The 21,302-nt window shown below is 33.2% G+C and overlaps 5 protein-coding genes across 8 annotated transcripts in view; 3 read left to right on the forward strand and 2 right to left on the reverse strand.

Moving 5' to 3' along the window:
• Ncc69 (sodium chloride cotransporter 69) overlaps positions 1-5,963 on the forward strand; it is a 31,035-nt gene extending 25,072 nt beyond the window's left edge. Inside the window, exons 10-18 of one of the 2 annotated variants that reach the window (XM_018513256.1) lie at positions 2,605-2,726; positions 2,809-2,944; positions 3,026-3,237; positions 3,317-3,558; positions 3,642-3,787; positions 4,151-4,475; positions 4,571-4,734; positions 4,832-4,940; positions 5,433-5,963. In XM_018513256.1, coding sequence (XP_018368758.1) covers positions 2,605-2,726; positions 2,809-2,944; positions 3,026-3,237; positions 3,317-3,558; positions 3,642-3,787; positions 4,151-4,475; positions 4,571-4,734; positions 4,832-4,940; positions 5,433-5,568 — 1,592 coding nt within the window. In that variant the 3' untranslated portion in view covers positions 5,569-5,963. The remainder of the gene's footprint in view (positions 1-2,604; positions 2,727-2,808; positions 2,945-3,025; positions 3,238-3,316; positions 3,559-3,641; positions 3,788-4,150; positions 4,476-4,570; positions 4,735-4,831; positions 4,941-5,432) is intronic. The other variant, XM_018513257.1, reaches the window with a different exon arrangement.
• A 1,369-nt stretch (positions 5,964-7,332) lies between these two features.
• LOC108764827 (N(G),N(G)-dimethylarginine dimethylaminohydrolase 1) lies at positions 7,333-10,804 on the reverse strand. Its single transcript, XM_018513217.1, has 5 exons — positions 10,206-10,804; positions 9,938-10,040; positions 9,714-9,811; positions 8,051-8,146; positions 7,333-7,844 (listed from the first exon to the last, which is right to left on the reverse strand). The coding sequence occupies exons 1-5, from the start codon at positions 10,461-10,463 to the stop codon at positions 7,590-7,592; spliced, it is 810 nt and encodes a 269-aa protein (XP_018368719.1). The 5' UTR covers positions 10,464-10,804; the 3' UTR covers positions 7,333-7,589.
• A 124-nt stretch (positions 10,805-10,928) lies between these two features.
• On the forward strand, positions 10,929-13,811 carry LOC108764850 (fukutin-related protein). 2 transcript variants are annotated; one of them, XM_018513252.1, is made up of 5 exons: positions 10,929-11,139; positions 11,231-11,678; positions 11,770-12,027; positions 12,678-13,428; positions 13,517-13,811. In XM_018513252.1, the coding sequence occupies exons 1-5, from the start codon at positions 11,114-11,116 to the stop codon at positions 13,561-13,563; spliced, it is 1,530 nt and encodes a 509-aa protein (XP_018368754.1). In that variant the 5' UTR covers positions 10,929-11,113; the 3' UTR covers positions 13,564-13,811. The 2 variants fall into 2 exon arrangements, with proteins under 2 accessions (XP_018368754.1, XP_018368755.1); XM_018513253.1 differs by having other exon boundaries at positions 10,929-11,678.
• Positions 13,812-14,304: 493 nt separating this feature from the next.
• LOC108764849 (dynein intermediate chain 2, ciliary) lies at positions 14,305-18,421 on the reverse strand. The gene is made up of 16 exons (XM_018513251.1): positions 18,340-18,421; positions 18,181-18,246; positions 17,963-18,103; positions 17,769-17,885; positions 17,497-17,698; positions 17,259-17,345; positions 16,983-17,155; positions 16,817-16,900; positions 16,438-16,624; positions 16,209-16,370; positions 15,990-16,133; positions 15,711-15,817; positions 15,434-15,611; positions 15,136-15,367; positions 14,845-15,078; positions 14,305-14,748 (listed from the first exon to the last, which is right to left on the reverse strand). Exons 1-16 carry the CDS (start codon positions 18,355-18,357, stop codon positions 14,571-14,573), a joined length of 2,310 nt encoding a protein of 769 aa, XP_018368753.1. The 5' UTR covers positions 18,358-18,421; the 3' UTR covers positions 14,305-14,570.
• Positions 18,422-18,719: 298 nt separating this feature from the next.
• On the forward strand, positions 18,720-20,661 carry LOC108764852 (uncharacterized). 2 transcript variants are annotated; one of them, XM_018513254.1, is made up of 5 exons: positions 18,720-19,007; positions 19,118-19,228; positions 19,391-19,469; positions 19,589-19,769; positions 20,342-20,661. In XM_018513254.1, exons 2-5 carry the CDS (start codon positions 19,160-19,162, stop codon positions 20,541-20,543), a joined length of 531 nt encoding a protein of 176 aa, XP_018368756.1. In that variant the 5' UTR covers positions 18,720-19,007; positions 19,118-19,159; the 3' UTR covers positions 20,544-20,661. The 2 variants fall into 2 exon arrangements, with proteins under 2 accessions (XP_018368756.1, XP_018368757.1); XM_018513255.1 differs by having other exon boundaries at positions 18,736-18,754.
• Positions 20,662-21,302: the final 641 nt, after the last annotated feature.

Here is a 21,302-nt window from a genome sequence, read left to right on the forward strand (position 1 = left end):
TAAACGAAACACTCTATTTTTGATTCTAGAATCTAATAGCTGAGGTCGGAAACTTTCCAAAATACTATAATAAAGCCTCTTTTTAATTAGTACTTTTCAAGTTATGAAAGTTGAAATTTACGGAACCGCCGACATTAGCATTATTTAAGGCTTTAAGGTATTATGCAGAGATTGCCCGACTGGATTTATGAGTCATGTATGTGCCCGCGAATGTCTGTACCTCTATCTCCTCCTCCCTTCTACCCTTTCCTTCTCCTTCCTCACCTTTCCTTCCTACTTCTTTCCATTCCTTCTCCCTCCTTCCCACCCTTTCAACAAAGCTGGAGACTACATAAGCTAGAGATCTCTCCTGTCAAGTTCACTCTTTCTGAGACCTGCAATTGAGAAGGTCTATTTTTTCGTGATACTCCATTCTGAGATTGCTTATCGCCATATAGTTATCTTTGTTTATAAAATATTTATTTAAAATACTTTATAATGCTTACTGAACAGATGCGTATATCCCTTTTAATGATGCGGAGATGGGGTGATCGTAGGAGGTCTTACGCACATGTGACAGAACTTTTCAATCAAACTTTTAAGAATGAGGACAATGGTATATCTAAATCGATTATTATTCGTATTGTACAACGTTTTGAAGAAACAGGTTTCGTAAAAGACCGTAATAGACAAGGTAGACCAGCAATTGCTACCAATCCTGATAAAAGATTTAATGTTCTAGTCTTTTATCGAAGATCCGCGTAATTCAGTTCGCAAAGTTGCACAACAACACGACATCAATCATATGTCAGTTCATAAAATTCTAAAAAAGGAGAAATTTCATCCATATAAGATCCATCTGGCGCAGGAACTATGTCAAGATGATTTTGATCGTCGCAATGAATTTTGTGAAAGTATGATGTTAAATATCGATATAAATCTTTTACTTGTAGACAACATTATTTTTTCAGATGAAGCTAATTTTGAGCTAATCGGGAATGTAAATCGACATAATTGCAGATATTGGAGCGATGAAAATCCTCATTGGATGTACGAGGCACATACTCAGAATCAGCAAAAAGTCAACGTATGGGCTGGAATTTTAAATGAAGCCATTATTGGGCCTTTCTTTATTGGAGCTAATTTAAACGCTGACAATTATTTAGCCATGCTTCAAGATGAAATAGTTCCGGCAATCCGAAACATCGCTCGTCAAAACTTCAATGACATTTGGTTCCAGAAAGATGGGGCGCCATCTCACTACGGTTTACGAGTACGCCAATATCTGAATGAAGTTTTTTCGAATAGGTGGATAGGAAGAAGGGGTTACATTGAATGGCCAGCACGATCGCCTGATCTAAATCCACTCGATTATTTTTTGTGGGGATATTTAAAGGGAAAAATTTATAATACTAAACCTCGAAATCTTAATGATTTACGTCAACGAATAATAAATGAATTTAGAATAATGCCTCGCGAATTCTGTAGAAATGCAGTCTTAAGTTTTTATAATCATCTAGCGACTTTATAATTGTCAGACTGCGGAGGGACGCTAATTTGAGTATTTGTGTGTGTGTGTGTGTGTGCGCGTGCATGTGTGCGCGCGTGCTATAATATGTAATATTCTTTTAACCCTAGCTCGCCATACTGGGATATGACGTATCTAATGCGATTTTTCACATTGCAATTCAGACTTTAACTTTTTATGATGTAATTTAATAAAATATTTTTTGTTTCATCTTTGTTTATGTGTTCTTGTCTTATTCTAGAGATATCAATTTTGCATGTGATAAGTTAAAAATATGTTTTCTATTCAGTATAACTTGACGAAGCTCCAGATCCCGGTGGGGTCTAGCCGAGAAAGTAATTAAAAACTGGTAGGTAAGGCGATCTGGGTTAAAGGAATGACAAATGCTCAAACGAATGAGTTGATTTAGATATACCATTGTCTTTATTTCTAAAAAATTGATTGAAAAGTCTTGTCGCTTGCGTAAGACCTCCTATGACCATCCCATCCTCGCATCATTAAAATGGATACGATCATCTTAGTACGATCATCTTAATACGATTAGCTTAGGTAATGCTAACGTAGAGCACGTAGAGAAAAAACAAAAACACTTTCATTATATATTCCGAGCGGATGCCATCGATTGAGCACACTTAGAACTCAATCGGGACAGCCGTTATTGAGATCCCATAATCGCTGTCTGGAAATCTTGACAGATTCGCGTAAAGTAGCCACGGCAGTGTCGCTGCGCTTGGCTTAGCGCCGAGACACTACCAGTGTCTCCAGATACCGCGGCGGTTCCATAACTTTCAACTCTCATAACTTGAAAAGTACTGATTAAAAAGAGACTTTATTATAGTGTTTTGGAAAGCTCCCGACCTCAGCTATTAGATTCTAGAATCAAAAATAGGGTGTTTCGTTTAAAAAAATCGATTTGACCTTGACTTGACATTGGTGGCACCATCCAAGGTCAAATTGATAAGGTCAGTCAATAGATCATTTTCAACCCTACATCTTTTGTATAAAACATTTTTCTCAAAAATGATTACTTTTTAAGATATTCAAGGGGACTTTTTATACACCCTGTATATATATATATATATTTCAATTTTTTTTAGGTGAATTAAATGCAATTGCGCCGCTGATTTCGAATTTTTTCTTGGCTGCCTACACTCTCATCAATTTCAGCACGTTCCATGCTTCCTTGGCTAAGCCGATCGGATGGCGACCAACTTTCAAGGTACTGTAGCGCAAAAATATATCTATGGCGTTATTATATTTTCACTCTATCAAATAATGTTATTTCGTTTTTTTTTTTTTAGTATTATAATATGTGGCTTAGTCTCGCTGGTGCTATCCTTTGCGTTTCTGTGATGTTTCTGATCTCATGGTGGACGGCTTTAATAACGTTATGCGTAGTCTTAGCGTTATATTTAGTAGTCTCATATAGAAAACCTGGTAATTCACGCAACACAAATTTATCTTTGTTTAACGCTGCTTTTTTCAATACACTGAGCTCTTCATGAAAATATATTACAGATGTAAATTGGGGCTCAACTACACAAGCCCAGACCTACAATAACGCGTTAACTGCGGTGCAGCAATTGGATCGGGTGGAGGAGCACGTAAAAAATTATAGACCGCAACTCTTGGTTCTTACTGGCGCGCCCAATGCGAGATCATCTCTTGTCGATTTCGCTCATCATATTACTAAACATCAGAGTTTATTTATATGTGGCCATATTATTGAGGTACGGCTTGTTTCTATTTTAGCCGATTTGACGTATCTAATATCTATTCGATAATATATCTCATACTCATATCCTTCAGACACCCATATCATACAAAACGCGCAACAGCATGGCGCAGAATTGTTCTTCCTGGCTCAGGGCAAACAAGATCAAGGCGTTTTATTCACTGGTGGATGGTTCGAATTTCCAAGATGGAGCTACTTCGCTCTTACAAGCCGCTGGACTTGGGAAAATGAGGCCGAATATCCTGCTGATGGGTTACAAGCAAGATTGGGCTACTTGTCCCCGGGAAAATCTGAATATGTACTTTAACATCATGCAGTAAGTCCTTGTGTGTGTGTCTGTGTGTGTCACACTTCAGTTAACTTGAAATAAAGAGAATTAAATTTTTCTGTATCTCACAGCAAAGCTCTAGATATGCATATAGCAGTGGTGCTTCTCCGACTTCAAGAAGGCTTGGATAGCAGTACGATCGGAGATGTCGAAGATTCAAAGAGACTCGCGCCTACTTCGATACCGGGCAATCAGAGTTTCTCGCAGCTTAGCCAAGGTTTTTGACAAAAACTAAATTTTCTTATTTTCTAACATATATCTAATACATATATCTGATGTATTAGTTGTTGCATGATACATTATCGCTCAAAAGTTAAAATACCTCTAAATTTTGAAAAAAAAAAAAAAAAAAAAAAAAATCGACTTTATTAATATTGTAAATATATGAAAGTTTATGTTATTTCAATCATAAATTTTTGTCCAAGAGTATACATTCAAGAAAAAATTAATTAAATCATAAGTGAATAAAATAATTATATCTGTAAAAAGGTGTTTTTATATAAAAACTATAGTATGCTTCAAATTAGTGTAATAAATCTTTTTCTGAAGAACGATGCTTGATAAATTATAATTATTGCAGCTAGTAGCACGTCTGACATATCAATCCCCGGCAGTCCCGTACCGAGACGTTCGAAAACAATTAACGAGTATCCTAATCCATCTTCCGAGGAGCAACGTGAAAATCGACCAAATATAGTGCCAATCACAAATATACTTAATGTAGTAACGAAATTTCAACGGAAGCATAAAAAGGGTACTATCGATGTATGGTGGTTGTATGATGATGGTGGTCTAACGCTTCTGTTACCTTACATTATCAGCACGAGACGTAATTGGTCTAATAGCAGATTGAGAGTGTTCGCACTTTCTAATAAGCACTCTGAACTGGAATATGAACAAAGGAAGCAAGTATTAATTTTTGACGATGAATTTCTTCTAGAAATAATTACGCAAAATAATTTTTTCTTGATGATATTAATATTATTAATTTTTTTCATAGTATGGCGAGTCTCTTGTCAAAATTCCGGATAGATTATTCCGCCCTAAAAGTTATACCAGATATCTCGAAGTCGGCACAAGATGGTACAAAAACATTCTTTGACTCGTTAATAGCCGACTTCCAGGAATCAGCCGATTCGAAAAATTTCGATGACGATGATACGAGTAATTTCAAGTTTATTCTATGAATAGCATAAAATAAAACTAACAAGCTACTAAATTCCTATCAATATATACCATATAACAATTCGATTTTTTTTAGATGTTATTAAAGATTCAGAACTTATGGCGATGAAAGAAAAAACCAATAGACATCTCCGTTTGCGTGAATTGTTACTTGAAAATTCTATGGAAGCCAATTTAGTCGTTATGTAAGTAGTATTTGTCATAGATTTTTATATTGAGAAGGCAACACAACCAAATGTCCTCCAAATTTTAACAAGTTTCGAATATGTTAAAATACAGATAAAAGTGAGAAACATATATTTTTTTAATAAGTAAAGAGTTTGAATCATATTGTGCTCTGTCTCTCTAACGTATCGAGTTGAAGAGAAATAGAGACATTGATATGATTCGATTCTTTCTAAAGTCTTGTGTCCACGATATTAGAAATCATTATGAGATTTCGGATAGAGAAAGAATTAACGAATCATATTTGAATAATTTCGGCCTTTTGACCAATGGTTAATTCCTTCTTCGTTCAAGATTTTAACATCATGAACACAAGGAGCACGAATGTTAAGATCAGAGAATGCGCAGTCTATTACGTCTAACATATTCAAAGCTTATTAAAATCGGAGGATATTTGGCTGTATTTCCTTACAAGTCGGATTGTTTTTTCATTAATATTGTTTGATTTATAGGACATTACCGATGCCTCGGAAAGGTGCTGTATCAGCGCCTCTTTACATGGCGTGGCTAGAAACACTTACACGTGACATGCCGCCGTTTTTACTGGTCCGAGGCAATCATACGTCAGTTTTAACGTTTTATTCATAATATTAATGTGAAATCGATTGATGAGATGTTGTATTTACAAAGCTATAGAACGTCACATAGCAGGTGATATCGCAGTATTACAAGTGAAAAGAAAGACTTATAATCATCTGTATACGCAGAAAAAATTGATTCGACCATGGCAGAACAAAACATCCAGTGACATACAAGTAATAGAGACAAGCTAATGATGATAATGACCCTTTATTATTATGTGTGGGAAAACATACGTGAATGAACCACTATCGAAGAATGTGCCTAAGTAATCTCTTGAAAATGTTCAGTTATATAATATGAGACTGTATTATTTTTTTTAATGGAATATACTTCCAGATTCCGAAAAATCTTGACAGTCTCTTGAAGTATGAAAAGATCAATCACATTTTATAAATATCTAAAGTAAAGTGATTATCTGTAGTATTATTTCAATGTTTTTTATGCAAACTTTTTGTGCATAATATTATCTTAAAAACACTCTGTTTTATATAGGAATTCAAAGAATTTCTGCAACATTTGTATCGGTGACTTATAAAACTGCACCTTATATATCTAACAATAAAAAGACCGATTGTCTTTTTCTATAAACTTTTATATTTCTATACATATATGCGAACTTATAAGCTCTTGACAATCTTTGAATACAAAACAAAATTGTAATAAATTCTGTAAATACTGCACATTAATTGCATTAAAAGATCTGCTTATTTTGGTTTGTTTTATAATATTGACAGTATTTATAAAAGCATCAAGTTCCATCATAAAAAATTAGTGTAAAAAATAAATGTTAATGTTTATAAAATAGAGCGAACGCATAAAAAAGTTGTAAAAGCATTACAGACGTATGCTATAGGATTACCTAAACATTACAGTAGTACAAAATGCTAAATTGTCACAGCGACACTTATAGTGTCAAAGTATATCGTAATTCTATTTCACGTCTTTTACCACTGCGATACTAATCGGAGGTATCGCGATGTTTCAAGTATATAGCATAATATCTCATAGAAGTTTCACACAGAAATTTTATATCGATTTCTGTTTAAACTTTTAATTACGTAACTTCGTTATAATATAACAACTATCAGTGCTTTTATATTATCGATAACTTTGCGATACATTATAGATGATAGAGAGATATTTATTTGAATGCTTCGATGTGAACACGTTTCAGACTAGTTGCGAATGCGTTGCAGGAGTCAGAATACTGATAGTGCACGATCACTTTCTTCCTGATTACGTAAGCCTTGCAGATTACAAATAATTTATTGTTGCGTGTGTACGTTAGTGCATTCTTAATTATAATTTGAATTACAAATTAATTTTGATTCAATTTTATACCATAATAAAAATCAATATTCCAACCCCTTTATATGCATATAGTGTATATATAAAATCGGATTTGTGCCATATTGTGTTATGTGCCATGTTTATAAAGATTAATCCCGTTGAGAACTACAAGATGTAAATGGCGTAGTTTTACTCTATAATATATTTTTTGGGATATCGTAGGAAAAAATGCATAAAGTAAGCAATAAATAAAACAAAAAAATACTTACAAATACTTAGTAAAAAATTTATAGCTGCAGCTATAAATGAAAGTCACATATAAAAAACGAAAAATTTTTTGAACAAAAAATTAAATAAATGACAAGAATAGAGAGATTATCTCTGGCAAAAAGCATAAACATAAATAACTAATACCAAATTTGAATATATTACTTTTCTACTCTAAATATATAAAAATTATATATTATATATGTATGTGTGTGTTTATATATATATATATTAATCTCTTCAAATACTAAATCCTTTTCTTGCAAGATATAAAATGATACAGTAACTTTTAAAAAATTAATTTAAAAAATACTATCAAAATGTCAGGATGACAAATTATCATCGTCATGAATTGCATCGTATTTTTCCGCAGATTCGATAGAAGAAAATTCGATTTTACGTTTCGCGGATAGCACTGGTGGCATAAATTGCGATTACATCGCAAGATAGATCTTATTCTCCTTTCGCGTTTAAATGCTACGGATATGCCGCGGTCTGCGCACCAACAAGCAACAGGAGGACAAACCGGAGCTAACTTTCGCCAATTCGGATAAACGCAATGATCTAGTCGGGAACTCCACCTTCTCAGCGAACACCTTACTTGATTGTGGAATTTCGTCTTCCGACCGATGAATGAGAGTGCCGTTCACATAGAGCACGTTGGCGGCTACGTCCTCGGGTACAGTCAATGTTTGGTAATTGTATGTTGCTTCTCGCTCGATTCTCTAGATTGTAAATTAGAAAAATAAAAATCAAAACTTTTCTATAATTAAATAATTAATTTAAAAAAAGACTTAATTCCATAAAAACAGTAACAGTATTCGTCTGTCATATAGCAAGTCCGAGTGAAAGCAAATTTGCTATAAATGATAGAATTTTGGAACAGTATCTTTCTCAAAGTGACTTTTATTTACTCTAAATTAAGACTAACCTTGAGAACTTCCTGAGATTCTTTTCCAGCCCCTACACATATAACATCTGGTCCGGCCATTGTAACCAGCGATTTTAAACGTTTGGATTCAGCCACCTAAGCAGAGAAGTATTGAATTACTATCTCAAAAATTATAGGCGAAAATAAACAAGTATTGTAATGCACTATATAATCAACATGTAGTCATTTTATTATTATATTTCATATATCATATTCTTAATTCACTATCACATCACTTGAATAAATTAGAATTAGAAAATCATTATTAAATTAAATTTTATCAACGAAAACTACAAACTATTTTATTCAATAAAATAACTTCTCTTTTTTTTCTTTTTAATTCGTATATTTTTAATTAAAAAAAAAATATTTGATGTGTTTTTAAAACGTTTATATTAAAACATTTATTATAATCTTAATACAATCTTAATGCATTATTATGTTGTCCATAATAATTCTTAATGTGCCAGCAAATCGTGCACAGTGTTTTGTATTGTAAATAGTAAAATATAAATATGTTATCTGAAAAGTGCATACACAATGAGTTTATAATATACATAATACATATTTATACAACGATAATTTATGAACAAAATGAGTAATGCCTTTAAACATTTTGCTTAAAGTTAAACGTTAAATCATATGCATGCTAAGGTGAGTGAATAAGATTCGTGGTACTGTTCAAGTGCACGGTTCAAGTGATAAGCTAGAACTTGTGTAACTTATTACAATTTCAAAAAAGCAGTTCGTAAAATTCTCAAATTATTACATACGAAAAAAAGTTTTTCAAAATCGTGCAAGTTTGCGTTTCTAGCCTGTGAAAATATTCATTTTATTTCTTTTCTTTTGTTAAATTTTTCTTTAATGACATATTAAGAGGGTCAGTTTAGTGCACCCAAACCTGAAGAGGGGCTGAGGTAAGACTCTCCACTATCACCTCTTCGCCACCATCACCCACCTTAAATGAACATTAGAAAAGTAAGGTGAGTGAGCATGATATTCTGTTGAAGTATGACGCAAATCCGTAAGGTATATATACTTATTATACCTTTTATAAATGTACAATGTGTGCTGTGAATAAATACAAAACTTTCATTGTTACTAACAGACTGAAACATGCATTTATTACATATAAAGGGTTTTATCTTAAATTGGATCTATTTTAAGAATAAAATCAGTACTGAAAAGCAATCAAAAAAGTTAACAGTAAATATATTACATCTCAGTATTAAATTAATTTCTGAAGTAGCTTCTAATAAGAATGAAATACTATCATACGATTAAGATATAAGATATAAAATGCTTTCAGAAATATAGACACAAAAATTACAAAGTCATCTCTAACAAGATATTACTAATCTTTAATATACGTTTTGTAAAATAGTTAAGATAAAAAACATAAGTACAAAGAACATTGTGTGTAGACAAAATATCGTCCTTTTTAATTTAAACACATATTTAAGGTTTAAGATTATTCTTGTGCATAGCACGAAATCATCCATACTAGTACATCTTTATGATTTTAACATCAAATGTTAAATTTAATGAGACATGCGATATACATTAGTATGTAATGAGAAATTTGTGAATGTTTGAAAGGAGATATTAATAATTCTTAAAAATGTTAGTTGCTATAGATGTGTTAATCTGCAAGATTACCGACCTTGATAGGTACACATGGATATTCTGGAAATGCTGCAGCAACTGCTCGTGCTCCTGCTTCATTTGTAAAATGAGACAGTCCAACAAAGAATTCTCTACCTGTGACGAAATATTTTTGCATTAGTAAATGTAAAAATTTATAAAATATTTCTGATATTTACATATATTTAAAAGCACAAGTATGGAATATCAAAGCAAATATTAAATATGCAAACTAAAATTTACCAGTAAAAAGCACATCTCCACCATCTAAGCGAGCATTTTTGTCGCTTATTTCTATCAATGGTATCTCTAACTCTTTTTTCAACACAGCTCTGATAGTATCGAGCTGAAAAAACACGAAAGAATGCTTTAAAAGCGAGCAATGAAGAAACTAAGTTCGAAACTTGGTCCAAAGACGTTAAATCATCATTATTATTATCATGAATTCTAACTCAATTAGTCAATACAAATCAATTTTAATTTTTAATAAGATCTGAATTGTGTATTATACCTCTTTGAGGCGAGACGGTTCGCTTGGATGGGCAATCAGGGCAATGCCGTTGCAAACGACGGCGATATCTTCGACGAAGACGCAAAGCGGCGAATTCTCATCGGGCGGCATCTCGACGACATCGATGTCGAGCTCGCGGAGAAGCTGCGCCAGGGCCAAGTGCTGCGTCCTGGCATCGTCTAATGTTACCTCACCCCGTGTACGTAGCGACAACGGGATCCTGCAGAGGATTGCGTGCGTGTACCGATGCAGCGGCATGCTCGATGGTTTTGCGTTTCTCTCGCCGACGAGCAAAAGCACGTAAACCTATGTCGCGCGGTCAGAGATCTAACCAGATTTGACGTTTAACGCGAAATGACGGATGACGAATCAGCCATGATGTAAGAAAACTAAAGCCTTGGACACAATTCACACTGCGTTCAGCAGAAAATGCAGTTTTGCAACTATTGCAAAATTCTTTCATATAATTGGTTTATGCATTCAGATCCAGTGAGGAACTAAGGGACAAGACCAATCATATTAAAGAATCACTGAACGCATCAACTGATTTATTTTAATTTGCTTCAAAGCGGTAAATCAACACCTACGTGAAACGTTAGAAGTCGATTAATCGAGGTGAAAATAATCAGGGAAAAAAATTGAATATCGACTCAAGAACAATCGCATTCGATTCATCGATAATCAAAGCTGGCTTATCCTAACCTCAAAACTCTCAAAAGTTGACGCAAGTTGACGTAACAACTTCGTGAGTGTCTTTACCAAATATAAAATGAAACATTCATGCGCTTGTTAATTTCGTAACACGACAACTCATCGAGATGACCCGTGAAGACTATCATTGGCCGTCATTCCAGGTTTCAGCATGATAAAAACATTCCGAATTGTCAAATGTTTGACGCTGCAGCTCGATGGCGAAGCTTGACACCGGGACGCTGTGAGGATACGCGCTGTTCGTGTATAATATAATATAAGATGTAAGATGGGACCGCATCGCGTGCCGTAATAATGCGCCTGAAATTCGTCAGGGCGCTTCTGATCCTCGCGCTGTTAGGCAACCTCATCGTCTGGCATAGGATATGGCGACTATCCATGGAACAAAACACCCTGGGCTTGCTGACGCCGAGCGTCACGACAAACGAGAAAGACCCACAGAAACACCAACAGTGTCTGGGCCATCTGGTCACCATTGTCATCAGACAGTTCGAGAATTTCGAAAACGATGTGGCATCCATGGTGGAGTCAGTTTTGAATTCTTTCCCAGGGATACCCGTCTTGATAGTCTGCGATGAATTGCCCTATCCGCCACTGGAGCTGGACTTTGCCAACGAGAGTATGAGGAATGTCAAACTGATCAGCTTAAAGCCCGAGTTCAATAAGTCCTCCGAGGAAAGGAATCCACTCTTCTATATACGTACCAAGTTTGTTCTATTCTTACCTGATGCAACAAGATTGTCGAATAAGCAAGTTATACAGGTAAATATCCTTTGTTGTGATTTGTTGTGATATTTAGAAAACGCTTTTTTACAACAGTAATTTGTTATTCTCTTTGATGTATGTTTTACAGGATACTATCGCGCAAGTGTCAAATTTAGGGATTGTTATTGTACCAGTGGGAAAGATAGCCTTACATTGTCTTGAATTAGATTTAAAAGTGAGAGAATGGAGTTTGAAGATAGCACGAGTTATGGGAATGGAATGTGATAGTGTAATAGGCAAACATGTTACTATGCTTGAGGCAAAAATTTTGAGAAGATTGTCAGATCCATTCTTGCTGCCTTTCACGGACGCGTTGTACATTCAGACAACAGCTATTGGTGCGAAGGTAATCCATTTTGTCTAATTTAAGATAATTATGTATTGCCTCCTTATTTTATTTTTTTTTAAATATAATTTATTGAGTAATAAATTTATTAATCTGTTTCTGTGCAACATATTAATGTGGTTTTGTTATTTATATCTAATTGGATTTGTATAATTAAATATGAAGACATTATATCATACAAGGATTTCGTGATTAGTTCGTGAATATTTTATCTTCAATTTTGTGTTCTGGTGGCAGTGTGTGAGTGTATAAAGGACCCCATATTAATTATATAGATAATTGGATCCCAGTGAAATGAATTAGTATTTACATAAGATGTAACCCAGATTCAATTTACTATATAATTGCACTCTGTATTAATTTTATGTGAAAACTAACTTTGGGAATCCAATTTTTCATATAGTTAGTGCAGAGTGTTCTTTGTATTTAAATTTTTTACTTTTAAATCTTTTAATTTGGTAAGTACTTTTTATTTATTATGTATTTCCTTTAAGAATTATTAATATTTATTTTATTCGTTTTCTCTGTGTTAAGAAAAAAAATTCAAATTTATCTTAAAAAAAAAAAAATTCAATTAATTGAATATTTATGTTTTTTTAAAATATATATTGTATTATATTTCGTAATATACATTGTATATTTATTGTTAGGTACATATATTGAAAAACTATCAGTTCAACGAAGGAAAGCCGTTGTACAGAAACCAACAGGCACAGTCCAAGGTGCAGCAGCTGTATCGTACGCGTGAGCGATTGATGTTCCAGAAATTGGGGATAAAGAAAGTTACAAGGTCTTCCGGCTCCGTGGAGTGGTACGGTTGTTCGCGAGAAACTTCGAGATGTTTTGGTTCAGTAATAAACGGTGTGCCGTCGTATCTCTATCAACATCGATACACGCCGCCCTGTTGTTTGGCCGGATTGAGAAAAGTCACCTCTCACGTTATCGACAAACTGGAGGAGGTCGGCATACGATTCTGGTTGGAGGGCCAATCATTGCTAGGAGCGATGAGGCATGGCGATATCCTACCGTGGGATCACGAGGTACAAATCGGATTGAACCGAGACGATTTGGCGAGATCGCCGTGGTTGGTCAGAGCTAAGAGCAAGCCAGTCGTTGATGATGACGGTTTCATTTGGGAGAAGGCGACGGAGGGCGAGTTCTTCAAGGTACAGTACTCCAAGGTGAACCGTTTGCACGTGAATCTGCTGCCGTTCTATACGCGCAACGGATCCATGACGAAGGACGCGTGGTTTCTGAAGAATCGGGACTTCCCAGAGCACTTTCTTCATCCGATGTCTAGCATCGAGTTCGCCGGTAAACAAGTGCCATGTCCAAATAATATTAGAGACTTCTTAGAGCTTAAATACTTTAAGGGGGTGATAGAGAATCCAGAATTACCGGGTAAATTTGTCTTTGATTAGTCCATTTTAGATTAATTGTACAAGATTATTCGCAGTAACGTACGACGTATTGTTGCTTAATTTTGCAGAAATCGATGCTTCAAGAGTCAAGCTACGTTTATCGCTATCGAATTGATGACTATATTGAAACATTACGTATTTAACGACATTAGGAATTATCTATGCATGAAAACGTTAATATCTAAATAAAAATTACAATTTGATAATGTCTTTCGTCTACAGTGAAGACTTGTAAACATTTCTATTGCCTTATTCGGACCCTACTTTAGTAAGAAATGATGACAAATAATTGTTGTTATCTTTGAACAACTCAACATAGTAAAAGTCATAAATTTTCTTCTTGCATGACCTGTTAATATATTGTGCCAAATAAATTCAGTATTTTTAACTAGATTTGTAGATATAAATGTTGACACATTTTTCAATACATTTTCATTGTACTAACTTTCTAAATTTTTTATTATTTATTAATGGATATTATAGTATTGGGATATATATTGTATTATAGAGATTTAAATATTTAATATTAAAAATATATATTAAAAAGCACAGATCTGATCTCATAATATTTTTTAAATATTTTATTTATCAAATAGTGGCATTTAATAATGTATCTTGGACTATAAAACATGAAAAATATTTCATAAATATTTATACATATATATAGTAGGAATTTGATTGGTCAAGTTCTGCGATTATAATTTTTTAAACAGAATGAGAGAAAGCATTTAAAAATAAATATGTTAATTGTATTTATTACGTTTAAATAATATTTTATCTGAATCATTTTAATTAAAATCATTTTATTTACTTTCTCTCTCTCTCTCTCTCTCTCTCTCTCTCTTTCTCTCTCTCTCTCTCTCTCTCTCTCTCTCTCTCTCTCTCTCTTTCTTGTTGTAAGCAGTGAGGTGTTGAATTATTCTATTTGTTACAATGATCTTTTTTCGGCAATAAGAGTCAGGTACATAAACTACTTCATAGAACTAGTTGATCTTTCTATTGTATAATTATAGTGCCAATTTATTTGTAAAAATATAGATATGTATCCGTCTGTTATAGCAAATATTAATAAAGCACTGTTGTTCATAAAAGGTTGCAATCCGTGTTCTTATTCGTTCAGTTTTAAGTAACTGTTCTTATGTCTTTAGGTGGAGTCAGTACGGGTGGCTCTCGCACAAAACTGAGCAACTTTTCTAATTTCATAGATTCTAATTCCGTATGCGACAAATGTAGTTGCTTCTTCGTTGGTTTTACCTTTATCCGTAAATTTGGAGATAGTTTCAATGTATTCACGGTACCTCTGCGAAATTAGATATTGAGTAAACGAATTACAAATTATATGAAATATATTTTTAAGACTATACAAGTTTTTTTTAATTAAATAGATAATACTCACTTATCATCGCCAACTATTATAAACGGCAAAGCGTTATTAAAAGCTAATCGGGTCAATTTGTTTTTTCGTTTACTGACGATTTGCTGACTGCAGATTGGTCTGTATTTGTTAACATTCAAATCAAACACTATAACTTTGCCATCATTTGATACGCAAGCCAACACCGTAGAGCTGTACGGTGCCCATTGAACATCTCCAATTGGAACACCCAGATCGAACATGAACAAAGGTTCTCTGCGTACAAAGTATTGATATAATAAAAATTTGTGTAATTATGAAGATGTAACTTACGGTCTTTCGTCTTCCCAGATCTTGATTCTCCAGTCGCCTGAACAGCTGGCGAAAATGCTGGAATTGTACTTGTTGAATACTATTCGATATACCGGCATGGTGTGTGCTTCGTGATACGTCCTCATATAAATGCTGCTGTACGCTGTATTGCATTTGTACATTGTACCCTCCTCTGTGCCCACCAGGAAAACATTCTGATCAGCAGGATGAAATGCAATGCACGTTCCGCATCCTAGATTTAAACGGTTTGCATAATTATTATGAAACATAATGATCTCTGGTTTCCTTTTATCATTACCTTTCAGCGTAATCATCGTGCCATCTGGTCCCGGTATAGGTGGTTGGTCCAGGAATAACGTCATAATGGTAGTGAGACCGAGATCGTTCTGGTTTAATACCCAGTGATTTATTTTACCGTCGATACTAACGCTAAAGAACGCCAGATTTCCCTCCTCTGTATCAGGTGCCCAACGAATCTGTAATCAGTACATATATTTTTTTAATTTTGTTGAAAGTTTTTCTCATGAAATTCTCAGTTTTGTCGTAAAGTATTAGAGTTAAAATATTCAACGGACCTCCCATACTAACCCTCCATGCTTCTGCACAACGTCGTTGCTTTTGTATTGCGGTGTGGATGGTGGTAACATTACGTTATAAACCGCCACTGCTCCATCCATGGTACCTTAGTTAATAAATTAATGTTAGCATACAGTAATGACATAACAATCACTTTAGAAACTAGATTACAAACTAATGTAAACATTTTATTAAAAGATTTTCATTTTCAAAATTTATACTTCTAAATAAATATCTTTATAATGCAATTAAATATTTGGAATGGTATTATTTCACACCAATAACTAAAAGATGAGGATGTTGAGCATTAAAATCCAGGCACATCACGGGAGATTCTGTCGGACAAATCCATTCTGGATATGATGGATTCTTCAAGCTGAATAAGCAGACTGTGCCATTTGTTATTGGACTATTAAATGATACTAGAATACATACATTATAATTCTTATTTGTAAACTTAAATATTATAAAAATTAAAATATGTGTATTCTACTAACGTGATCCAAAGGCGACTGCAAAGAGATCATAATATCTACTATTAAAGCACATGTCCGTAATATCATGTTTCTTAGTCTTTTCGTACGAAAATTTCCACAGAGGTAATAAGGAGCCTTCGCCTTCCTTGAATTCATCGCTCGGATCATCCCAATACCTATAATCTAACAACAATTAAAGAAATGTATACTTGAGACTGAGATTTCATCGAAGAAAGAATCAAAAGTCTACCTTGCGATATATCGTCAAAAATGTTTTGGTTCACCATTCGCTCTAACGTTTTTACAGCTTGTAACATTCTGTTTGTCATTGCTGAAGATTCTAGTTGGGCTTTTTTCTTCATGTCTTCTTTCTTTGGTTGTGCCAATGGGGCTTTCTTTTCCTTTTCCTTTTCGCGTTGTTGTTGAGCATAGTCTTCCTGTCGACAAAATAAGAAAGGTCAGACTTTTGTATAATATTTCTATTTTCTATGTTTATATCTTTTAAATAAAGATGTTATTCTGCGTGATAACATGCTGAGTGTAATATCAAGTGACGCATATATAATATTCTGTCAGAAATAAAATAATGTATTAATAATTAATTGGAAGAGAACTTTTTGTGTTTTTACCTGATATTCGTCAAAGATAGTCCATTGAAAAACATTGGCATTGAAAGTCGCAGTAGGTGGAGGTATAGTTTGTGTACTCATATCCTGCAAGGTTTATTTAATTTACTTTTTATATCTATAAGCAAGAGTTTAAATATGTTTAATACATAGAAGAGAATATACGTGCCCTCATAGGATTATCATATGTCAACGCTGCTCTCTCACAGAAGTTAAATTGATTAGGTATTTTCTTGGGCTTTATCTTTTCTATTTCATCTTCCTCAGGTTCCGGCTCAGCTTCCAACTCGTGTTCACGTTCGGCCTCAGCTAGCGCTTCTACCGTTTTGTCTATTTCTTCTACTGTTCTTATGGAATATGTAATTATGTTTTTATTTAAAAGAATATCAAATGTGTGATTTGTTAAATCATGTAATGTGTAATTATCCATGTTTTCTGTACTTACCTTCTTCTTCTTCTTCTTCATATTCTGCTTCTTCTTCTGCTTCATCACGCTTTAATTTCTCATCTGTTGTCTCCTCCTGATCCTCAACTGAATATGAAATTATAATTGTTTAAAAAAAAAAATACATAATTATTATACATATATATGAAAATCTAAACTATTAAATTTATATATACTTCTTTTATAATTATTTCATCTAACATATATTTAATTATTGCAATAAATAAAGAGACTTCACCAAGAGTTCCTCCTGCCAATTGCACTTTGGCTTCTTCAGAGTCTTTGTGTAGTATGGTGCCAGTTACATTTAGAAGAGTTACTAAATGTGGTGGAGGAGGTACTGATACAAATTGACGTAATTTCCATGACCATTCGACTAAGGAATCTGGTATCCTGGTATTATGTATAGTTAGCACTCTGGCGAATTCCTCTTGTAATTCCTATAGGATGATATTTGAAATTAGATACATAACTATTCAACAGCAAAATCAAGAGAGACATTAGACATACTGCTTCTGTTAACTGCAGTTGATCATCTGGTCTCAACAAAACCTTTCCTCGCATCCAATCCATATCACCAGCACCTAAATCTTGTCGCGACATATAACTCTTTGCTAAAGATGAATGCTGTAAAATTTTTATTTTTTAATTTTCTTTAATGTGACACGTTACTTTTTTTTACTTATTATGTTATAAATATGTACCTCTTTATTTGTCTCTGTTAATTTTGAGAGCATCTTTTTAGGTAATGTCGGTGCCATTGTTTCCTTTGTATTTAAAAATATATCAAAGAGCAATCGCAACAGTCTCTGACAATTGATCAGTTGAAACTGGATTACCTTTCTCTTCGTATTTCGTTACAAATATAAATATTGCATTCAATTGTATGTATGTTCTCTCTTTAATATACAATGTGACTTACTATTAACGATGAGGAGACAAATTCTATCCTGCCAAGCACTGTTCTGCTTGTTCTTATCAAAGTAGTCTATTTTATAAATCAAGAATATTATTATTTAATGATTTGTAATACGATTATGATAAAACATAGAAAGACATAATAGATAAAAATCCTAAACACCCTTTTTTCATATATCATTCAACACTGAGAAGTCTGTTATAGTTTCCTAGGATACGCCAGCCTTTGATAGTATTATCAATCTAATCTATATGATTTTAATTTGAAATAAAATGCTCTAATCTTCAGATATCGAATCTTTTTTTTACTTGACAGTAAATTTATAACCTTGTTTTACATTTTTATATTTAATGTGGAAATTTTATATAGTTTTGGATGCAGTTCTGAATTTAATACATGTGTGTGTACGCACACACATGCATACATGTAATAACATGTCATGTGACTGTCAAACATAACTAGTATGATTCAATTTGTGCAGTCATGCTAGTTTTTTTCTGTCGCAACCAGAACAAGCATGCTTTTCTCATTGGGGTTATCCTATGGAGAAAATCAATAATGGACTAGACCACGTAATGTGAGCACTCCAACAAGTTGTAGGACGATTATTGCATAGATTCGTGCGAATATTATTTGTTAGAATTTGTAAAATATTAGTTTATGCAATTCTCAATAACAAGGAGTGACTAGAAGTGACATATTATGTTGTTAAGTTTTGAAAAACTCAAAATGATACATAAAAGCTGTGTGACATATCAGACATCTGTATTCAACTTCTTTATTGTTTGACTGAATACCAGCATTTGTTAATTACAGTGGTGTTGTTAATCGTAATATGTGTTTTATATTTATAACATTTCAGTTTTTTTTTTATTCTTTTACATTTGATCAGCTTTAGTAAGACAAAATAAAATAATGCAGGTATTTCTTTCTGTTTCAGATGAATTAAAAGGAGCCTCTATATTTCTAAATGTTTTAAATCATGGAAGATAGCGGTATTGATAGTGATCCCAAAGCCGTTAATCACGTTGAAGATGAAAGACTCTTCTTGGTAAATATCCATCTTAATAAACATATTGACAGATACTTATTACTAGACTTTCCTAATAGAGAAATATATGAGACTATAATATATAATTGTGAAATAAAAATAATGATTTATATACAAGATAACAATTGTTTAATGATATAAAAAGGTCTTAATCTTTTGTAGGGTAGTGATAGTAGTTGTAGCAGTAATAACACACAGGTTTCTCAACGGAATACAACGAAACAGCTGCAAAAGAAACTTGGTACTGAAATAAGCTTTTAGTTTCTTATAACATTTTTATTTCAACATTGCTTTTGCAATAATTAGTGTAACTTAGTGTTGCTTTGTTGTAATTATGTATGTAATAATGTTGTTCTGCAGAGATACGTATTGAACAGGCGAAACGAATCCAACGCAACTCAGATTACATAAAACTTCCGAAACATGACAATGAAAATGCAAGCAGTTCTGCCGGATTGATATCAATACAAAGATTGCCTATACCACGTAAAAATAAGGAGCACCTTCCTTTAGTTGAATATTGGCACAGTGAAAGTGAAAGGTAAACAGTCATATACGTATACGTAAAGAATTGTTAGATGATATCTAACACTTTATATTATATTTAAAAGATAAATAATGTTAAGTGAAAATCGACCGAGAATTGTTCAACACAAATAATTGAAAAAACCATATTCGGTCGATGCGAATCTTAGTGAATAATATTTGTGACTATTATAGTTTCCAGTTCAAGCAAATTGCGATAAATTTGTTACAGTGTTTTAAAGATTCTCATTAGTATCAATATTATTAAATTACTTGTTAATTTGATCTGTGATATTACTCCACCTTCAGTTCAGGACTATGTTTTAAAACCGACAAATAACTGGCAAGCCAGTTTACTTGAATTGGAAATTTTTAAGATTTACAAAAATATTAGGCAAGACCTGTTTTGATCGAATATGACTTTCTTTGCTTATTTGCGTTTAAAAGTTGATTTTTAATCTGTTACATAATATATTGTCCTTTAATTAAAAATAGCAATATGCATCTCGATTATTTTATCACATCTGTAAAGAAAACATCTGTATGTGATCAAGTTTAATCAATGGATTCTATTTGCTGTGTGATTAGTGAGGATGAAATGACTCTCTTTCCGACGAAATCGAAGGATTCCTCAAAGCACAAACAAGATCTCACAGACACGTTCAGCATCGGGGAATTAAGCGACGAAAGCGAGGACTCTTTGAACCTGGACCCAGCGCAACCACCACATCCCTTTATGCGAACTTACGTACCTACTGGGTGTTTTGCTTGCCATTGCCATATATTATAATGTAATATAGTTTGCATACTGGACTGATCTCATTCAAACTGATCATTATTTAAGTATCAATATGTCATTGAAAACATATTTAGAGAGATATTACATTTTTGCTAAGTAATTATGTTTCCGCCACGTTTATTTTGAGTTACGAAATCAATTTGTTGTATCATATTAAATCATCATTGTTTACAGAGAATGTGCTTAAATTATTAAAATTATTTTATTAAACCGTTGTCTATTGATTTTTTTTTCGTTATTGTTATTCAATATTCAAGGATTGAGTATCCTGCGAAGAAACAGGATTGTGATGTTTAAACAAAAGGATTAATCGGTTCAATGAATGCAACAATTTGTTGGGGACAACGCTTTCTTCTTCGTGACCGAAGCAATTATTGTTAAGGATATTATTGAAACGGTGTTTCTCAACGTTCACTAGCGATCGGTAACGCTCACGATACCTATTTTGCATGATATCGCAGCAGGTAATATCCGTTAGGTTTTACAGCAGCGCATTGCTCAAGTACATTCGATTGAATTGGCAAATTAATCAATGAAGCATCAACTTATTGTTATATTCTCTGTTTTCATTTAAATAAAATAGCGATATATAATTTTCATCAAAAAAATAAATTGTAAAAAACGTTCGCGTATATTCAGAATTATCTATTTAAATATATCGTTTTTTACTCTTGTTTATTAAGTAATCATAAAAATTTATTTAATTATAATTTTTTAAAATATGCTTTCTAATAGAATGAACGGATACAA

The sequence above is a fragment of the Trachymyrmex cornetzi genome, unplaced genomic scaffold (assembly GCF_001594075.2).
Source record: "Trachymyrmex cornetzi isolate Tcor2-1 unplaced genomic scaffold, Tcor1.1 scaffold454, whole genome shotgun sequence".
In the NCBI taxonomy this organism is placed as follows: Eukaryota; Metazoa; Arthropoda; class Insecta; order Hymenoptera; family Formicidae; genus Trachymyrmex; species Trachymyrmex cornetzi.